Source organism: Morus notabilis, unplaced genomic scaffold, assembly GCF_000414095.1.
Source record: "Morus notabilis unplaced genomic scaffold, ASM41409v2 Scaffold1388, whole genome shotgun sequence".
In the NCBI taxonomy this organism is placed as follows: Eukaryota; Viridiplantae; Streptophyta; class Magnoliopsida; order Rosales; family Moraceae; genus Morus; species Morus notabilis.
In genome coordinates, this window is record NW_010362392.1 from 30,743 (window position 1) to 38,061 (window position 7,319).

At 29.2% G+C, this 7,319-nt stretch overlaps 1 protein-coding gene across 1 annotated transcript; it reads right to left on the bottom strand.

Moving 5' to 3' along the window:
- Window positions 1–4,400: 4,400 nt before the first annotated feature.
- Window positions 4,401–7,021, bottom strand: LOC21398435. Its single transcript, XM_024168057.1, has 5 exons — window positions 6,927–7,021; window positions 5,597–5,831; window positions 5,420–5,499; window positions 5,034–5,109; window positions 4,401–4,547 (listed from the first exon to the last, which is right to left on the bottom strand). The coding sequence occupies exons 1-5, from the start codon at window positions 7,019–7,021 to the stop codon at window positions 4,401–4,403; spliced, it is 633 nt and encodes a 210-aa protein (XP_024023825.1).
- Between the last annotated feature and the right edge of the window lie 298 nt (window positions 7,022–7,319).

Sequence of the window (7,319 nt, forward strand, 5' to 3'; positions counted from 1 at the left end):
TTTTTCCTCGGTTTCGTAATTTTTCATAATTTTTCTTTTCATAATATTTCTTTTTCTTTTTGTGCACAATTTTCTGTTTGAGTTTATTATTACGTTGGTTGTGTCATCATATCATTTTTTTTGTTTGAAAAATGTTGTAGTTTGTAGACGATGCTGTCGTTTTTTTATGAAGATACAGTCCGATTTTACCGTTATGAACTTAATTCATATCATACGTTTAGGATAAAGTATGTATCAAGTGTTGTTTTTTTTTTTTTTTTCTCTTGAAAGTGATATGAACTTGTTTAGATAAAATACATATATACGATAGTTCATGAAGCAAAATATTTAATTAGTTCATAATTAAAGATAAGTGTTCTAAAAAATAAAAGATTATTATTCTGATTTATCTTTTAATTTAGGTTATTGGTTTGATTTTATTTTGGGTTTATCATTATCATCTTGTTTTTAAATTAGTTCGAGTTCTATTATGATAATTAATTTTAGTTCTATTAGGATTCAAATAACAAAAGACCTATAAATAATGTAAAATTTTTGCTACAACATTCATTCAATTAGTTCTTGAGTGTTCAACTCACATATAATTTTTTCACCCACATGTTCATCTCTGTCCAACATTTGCTTATCGGGTTTTTTCTGGTGCAGAAGCTAACAAAGATAAAGAAATGTTGGAAGAGATAAACATGTGGATTGAAAAATAAGAAGAAGTTGAATGAGAAAAAAGAAGAATCACGTAAAACCGACGTCATTAAGGTTTTTTTCTTTATTTTTATGCGTAAAAATAACGTAGACAACCTACCGTGTAAATCAGTCCTTACATACTCTATAACTTCTGTTAAGAGGTTGTGAAGGGTCTCTTGCCTCCTCCTTGGCTTCACCTTTGTGCTTCTGATCATCAACCGTCAGTGGTTGTTTTGGCATTTTACAGGCTGTTTGGCTTGGTATAATGTACTTCATGATTAATTTTTTTACTGCAATATTCATTAATTGGTTTTCTGAATGTTCAACTCTCATGTACTCTTTCCATCCATATGTTTATCTTTTTTCAACAATTTCTAGTGGCTTTTTTTTGGGTGCGGAAACTAACAAAAATAAAAAATTGTTGGAAGGAGATCAACATATTGATTGAAAAAGAAGAAGAAGAAGCTGACAAAAAAAAAAAAAAAGAGGAATCACGTAAAACCACAAAGATATCAACGTCATTAAGGTTTTTTTTCTTTATTTTTATGTGTAAAAATAACGTAAACAACCTTTATTATAAATATATATATATATATAGCCAAGTTATAAATTAGATATTGTTTAACATAAGCCTATTCCTGTTCATCAGGGCTTAAATTCAAGTTGAAGGGCTTATATTTATTTGATTAAGAGACAAATATTCGCACAAGTTCAATTAAGAGAATAGGCATATCTCCAATCATTTTCTTTTACGTAGTTGTCCTGTACCTACTTACAATAGATATCATCTGTTGAGATATTAATTTTGTTTCTCATAGCTCTTTTCAAAAAAACAAAAACAGAAAAGAAAAGAAAAGAAAAAAGGAAAATTTGTTTCTCAAAGGGTTTCCCTGTTGGTGAACAGGATTTAAAAAAAAAAATTGCCGAAAAAGCATCTCTTGAATCATGCCATAGGGGGTTCTCCTTATCCTTATCAGAGAGTAAGATGGAGATCCAGATTAGATAATAAACAAAGAATTTAGACAAAAACAAAAAACAAAAAAAAACAAAAAACAAAAAACAAAAACAAAAACAAAAAACAAAATAAAACAAAACAAACAATAGAAAAAACAACTACTAAACATCGCCTAAAATTTTTCACATATAAAGACTTTTTTAGTTATAACTTTTACCAGTGAAAACAAACTGACCAATCGGATTACAAATAACTTGCTTTAAATTTTATTTCTTTTTCCCTTCAAATGACCATAAGCACTCATGCATGAGATATTGTAACGAAATTGATATGAGAAATAGGTAATTGAATATTGCACAAAAATAAAACCGAAAATAGGGAAGAAGATTATGAGTCCATTGCTAAAAAATTAAAAGAACCAAGAACACACCCAAATTGTGAAATCAACCATGACATTATTAGAGAAACATAAAGGCTAAAAACAATAAAAAAAGTCTCGAGTCACAATAAGTAATGTTTTTTATAAGAGGACGGTCAGCAAGATCAAATAGAGAAGAACAATTGGTTACGAAATATGTTTCTATAATATAATTTAACAAAAAAGTTTTAGTGTGAATTTATACATATATATATATATATATAGTGCAAGATTGGGTAGTGTGAACTCTAAAAACAAAAAACAAAATGGTTAGCGTTATGTTAACTCTTAAACCATATTTTGCCACATCATTGCTTAGCCGCATTTAGTTTTAGTTAGCCTTTCTTTCTGTGGTAGAACTGCTAAAATAAGGCTTCAATTTTTAATGAAATAATTGAATTTTTCAAGTTCAGGTGAAAATGAGGTTAAAAGTGAGGCCACGGCTAATAATGCTAATTAATCTTGGACCACGCCCCCCGCCCCCAAAAAAAAAAAGGCAGTTTTTTTATTGAATCTACAGTTTATAAATAATCGCTATGGGTAGTATTAATCTGACAAAACTCGAATCGGAGAAATGAACGAGACTTAAGACTCCGTTCATTTTATCGATTCGAGTTTTGTTACAGTAAAAAGCTCTCAGAAACAGTAAAATCTAACTTTTTTACTATAGTAAAAAAATTCTCACATAAAATCACATCTCAACTCGAATTAAAAAATCGAATCAACGAACTAAACGAGTCATTAATATGTCATTCAAATTTTAAAAGAGTTCGTGTCCTCCTGATTTCTCCCCTTGAAATATGAAACGTGGTTTAAAACACTCTCTGAACTAATATTATCTTATAATAAATGAACTATTGATTTTGACTCAATTTCAAGAGATAAAATATACAAGTTCTACGGGACAAGTTGAAGAATGGCAAAAAAAATGAAGGGCATTTTTAAAATTAATTCTAATTTTTAAATCAAATCATTTTTACCACGTCATCTCTTGACCCCACCAACGGATTTATTGCTTTTGTTCACCTTTGATTTTTCTCCCTCCAATATCAGAAGTAGAAGTGAAATATGGTACAATGATAAGGAGGAACTCATGCAATTAATCCTATACGTAAATATAAATGGGAAAATTTTCATATCGATATCATGTGTTATAGCGTAAGTATCTTTTAGTATTCTGTGTTTTTAGTAATTTTAAATTAATATTTTGACGTTTAGAAGATTGATTTTTAATACCTTGAGGGCATTTTTTAAGATGTAAAATGTCAAATTTACCATTTTCATTACTTTATCAAAAACTAATAAATTTACAAAAAATCTGAAAAAGTTATTTTAATTTAAAGCATTATTTTTATTTTTATTTTTAAATGTTTAAAAAAATCATTATTTTTCAAATTTTATTATTATTTTTTTGGTTAATTAATGAGAAATGTAACTTTGACATTTTACATTTAAAAAAAATGACCTTAAGGGTGCGTTTGGTTGGGTGGAAAGGAAAGAAAAAGAATAAAATGAAATCCAAGTCTAGTGTTTGATTGCATTTATAAAAAAGGAATGATCATTCACCAGTTTTAAGTGAATCATCATTCCTTCATCACATGGGAGGAGTCATTCCAAACTCTTTTCTTCATTTTTTTTCTATAATTACCCTTCAATATTATAATCTAATTACAATATATTATATAGTTATTATAATATAATGATATTGTAACAAAGCATATCATGATTATATTAATAATTCTAATATTATTATTTTATTATATAAAACGATCTTAATAATTATATTATATTGTATTAATATAATAATGTTTATTATAATAATTAGTATAATTAAATATTATTATCTATATCTATTACACACGTTATACATAATAATAATATATTATCTAATAATTATATATTGTATTATATTAGAATATAATATAATTGTAATTTTTAATTATATTATAAAATATTATGGTTTTTATATAATATTATAAGATGATTTATAATATTATAATTATATTAACTATTTTAATAATATTATTCTATTATATATCGCATGTTATATAATAATAGTTTTATTGTATTATATTAAATATAATAATAATTATATATTATATTGTAACTATATATATTATATTATAGTATAATCTAATATAGTTGTAATTTTAAATTATATAATAATTGAAATATTATTATTCATTATATAATCTTATAATATATTTCATAATATTATAATTATATTAACTATTTTAATATTATTATTATACTCTATATCATAATTATATAATAAATAATTTTATTATATTAGATTACATTTTATATATTGTATTAATTATATTCCTGCCATGCAAGCGAGACTTTCTAGTGCTTCCTTCTGTCGTCTTCATCCCAATCGTCATTCAAGTGTTCATTATCATGTAGGGGCTCTCTGGGAACTCCCGACCCTCGAATTTTGTTCCTGGATTGCTCATCAGCAGATGGCATATTTATTTGCTCGTTTTTCCTCCCCTTGATATTGAAATCAAATCAGTTGAAAGCCTTCCTCAGAAAACGCATTAACGTATCCAAGAACCGCAAGAAGTCATACCTTCAATGCCTCCGTCCTTCTAGACGTTGATGAGACACGCTTTGAAGCCTCACTAAAAAATTGAAAGGCCTAAATATCTCCGTTTTTAGTACTTATTTCGAGCTGCTGATAGGAAAGATTTGGAGTCACAAAGATAAGACTAAATGATCATACAAGTAAGGAACAAACCTAACCTAGCTTCTAACATAAAGCCCGAAGCTTTCTTGCAATGACAAACCAAAGATATTAAACAATGCAAACTTCTTATGTAGCTCCGATTATATAACCAACTCTATGGTAGTTTGCAAATAAAATTGCGCTTGACATTTAAAAAGAAGTTATGAAAGGAAATCTGAGGCACAAACCAGTATATAAGTAAACTCCTTATGTTGAACCAGGAAGGAAAAATGATTGAAAAGAGCTTGTACCTGAACGTGAAGAATACACAAAACAATGCTAGCAATAGCCAGCCAGCTCTCCTCCGGTGACAATGACAGATTTGACCTAATTCATCAAGGGGACCAAATGGTCAAGTATAAACCATTTTAAACCATCAACAGTTACGTTATGCTTGCTTCAAAGTCCAAAAAGATGAACCAAATTGACAAGTATAAAGTTATAAACCATTTTGAAGCATCAAACAACTAACAAGGGAGTGTTGTTTATATGGTCCAGAATATCAGGGATTGAAAGTAAACATACCAAGAACTGAGCTGTGATAGCAACAAATAGTATCATTTAACCTAACAAGATATTCAAGATCATTTCTTTCCAATAATTACTAACCAAAGCTTAAAGGAAACAGTTTTTATACCTGATGTAAGGAAGCAAGTAAACTAGAGAATACACTGCATAGCGCCTCTTCCCAGTAACAAGCCACGCAAAAACCCAGCTCTGATTCAATCGTTGACCAATAATTACACAAATTAATAAATAATTATCAGTTTGTTTGTTTAACAAGAAGTAAAAGATTGGATCTTTTGTTGACTACCAGCCAATTGAAGTAAGGAATGAAGCTGATGATTCCCATAACCCCAAACCGAGCATCTGTAGAATCAATAGCCGCATCCTCACCATTCTCGTCGTCGTCGGGAGCTCCGGCCACCGGCAGAACCAGCGAAGAGAGCATACAAGCGCCGATGGCGGCGACGAACGGCGCGTCGTGGGAGCGCTCCGCTCGGCAAATACCGACTCCGATTTTCCTCCGCACCAACCGGAAATCGACGCTGGAGAAGTCGGAGCTTACCTCGAACGGACCGAGTTACCGATGCGGCGAGGATTTGTATAAGGAGGGATTTGGTCTGAAGATGGGAGGTTTGAGAGAGGAAGAGAATTGGATTGGATTGAGAGATAAGGGAATCATGATTGTTTGAACCCTAACATTCGAAATGGTGAAGCAGATGGCTGGTGAGCTGTGTCAGTGTCGCCTTCTTCTTCTTCTTCCTCGGGTTTCGTAATTTTTCATAATATTTCTTTTTCTTTTTGTGCACAATTTTCTGTTTTAAGTTTTTTATTCCGTTTGTTGTGTCATCATATCATTTTTTTTTTTTTTTGCAAAATGTTGTAGTTTGTAGACGATGCTGTCAGTTTTTTATGAAGATACGGCCCGATTTGTTAAAACAAAAATTCTGATAAAACAATTTTACCGTTCCGAACTTAATTCATATCATACGTTTAGGAGAAAGTATGTATCAGGTGTTTTTTTTTTTTTTTTTTTTTTTTTTTTTTTTTTTTTTTTTAAATGAAATAAAACTTTTTAAAAAAAAAAAAATTGAAAGTGATATGAACTTGTTTAGATAAAATACATATATACGATAGTTCATAAAGCAAAATATTTAATTAGTTCATAATTAAATATAAGTGTTCCAAAAAATAAAAGATTATTATTCTAATTTATCTTTTAATTTAGGTTATTGGTTTGATTTTATTTTGGGTTTATCATTATCATTTAGCTTTTAAATTAGTTCGAGTTCTATTATGATAATTAATTTTAGTTCTATTAGGATTCAAATAACAAAAGACCTATAAATAATGTACAATTTTTGCTACAATATTTATTCAATTGGTTCTTGAGTGTTCAACTCACATATAATTTTTTCACCCACATGTTCATCTCTACCCAACATTTGCTTATCGGGTTTTTTCTGGTGCAGAAGCTAACAAAGATAAGGAAATGTTGGAAGAGATAAACATGTGGATTGAAAAAGAAGAAGAAGCTGAAGGAAGAATCACGTAAAACCGACGTCATTAAGGTTTTTTTCTTTATTTTTATGCATAAAAATAACGTAGACAACCTACAGTGTAAATCAGTCCTTACATACTCTATAACTTCTGTTAAGAGGTTGTGAATGGTTGCCTCCTCCTTGGCTTCACCTTTGTGCTTCTGATCATCAACCGTTAGTGGTTGTTTTGGCATTTTACAGGCTGTTTGGCTTGGTATAAATAATGTACTTCATGATTAATTTTTTTACTGCAATATTCATTAATTGGTTTTCTGAATGTTCAACTCTCATGTACTCTTTGCATCCACATGTTTATCTTTTTTCAACAATTTCTAGTGGCTTTTTTTTTGGGTGCGGAAACTAACAAAAATAAAAAATTGTTAGAAGGTGATCAACATATTGATTGAAAAAGAAGAAGAAGAAGCTGACAAAAAAAAAAAAAGAGGAATCACGTAAAACCACAAAGATATCAACGTCATTAAGGTTTTTTTT

What these genes read in the sequence shown, in the direction of transcription:
- LOC21398435 (XM_024168057.1), bottom strand. Translation starts at nt 7,021, where the DNA reads ATGCCAAAACAACCACTAACGGTTGATGATCAGAAGCACAAAGGTGAA. An exon ending in TACTTGCTTCCTTACATCAG is followed by an intron (nt 5,110 to 5,419) that starts GTATAAAAACTG and finishes TTGATGAATTAG; the next exon opens with GTCAAATCTGTCATTGTCAC. An exon ending in TGTGTATTCTTCACGTTCAG is followed by an intron (nt 4,548 to 5,033) that starts GTACAAGCTCTT and finishes TTCAATATCAAG; the next exon opens with GGGAGGAAAAACGAGCAAAT.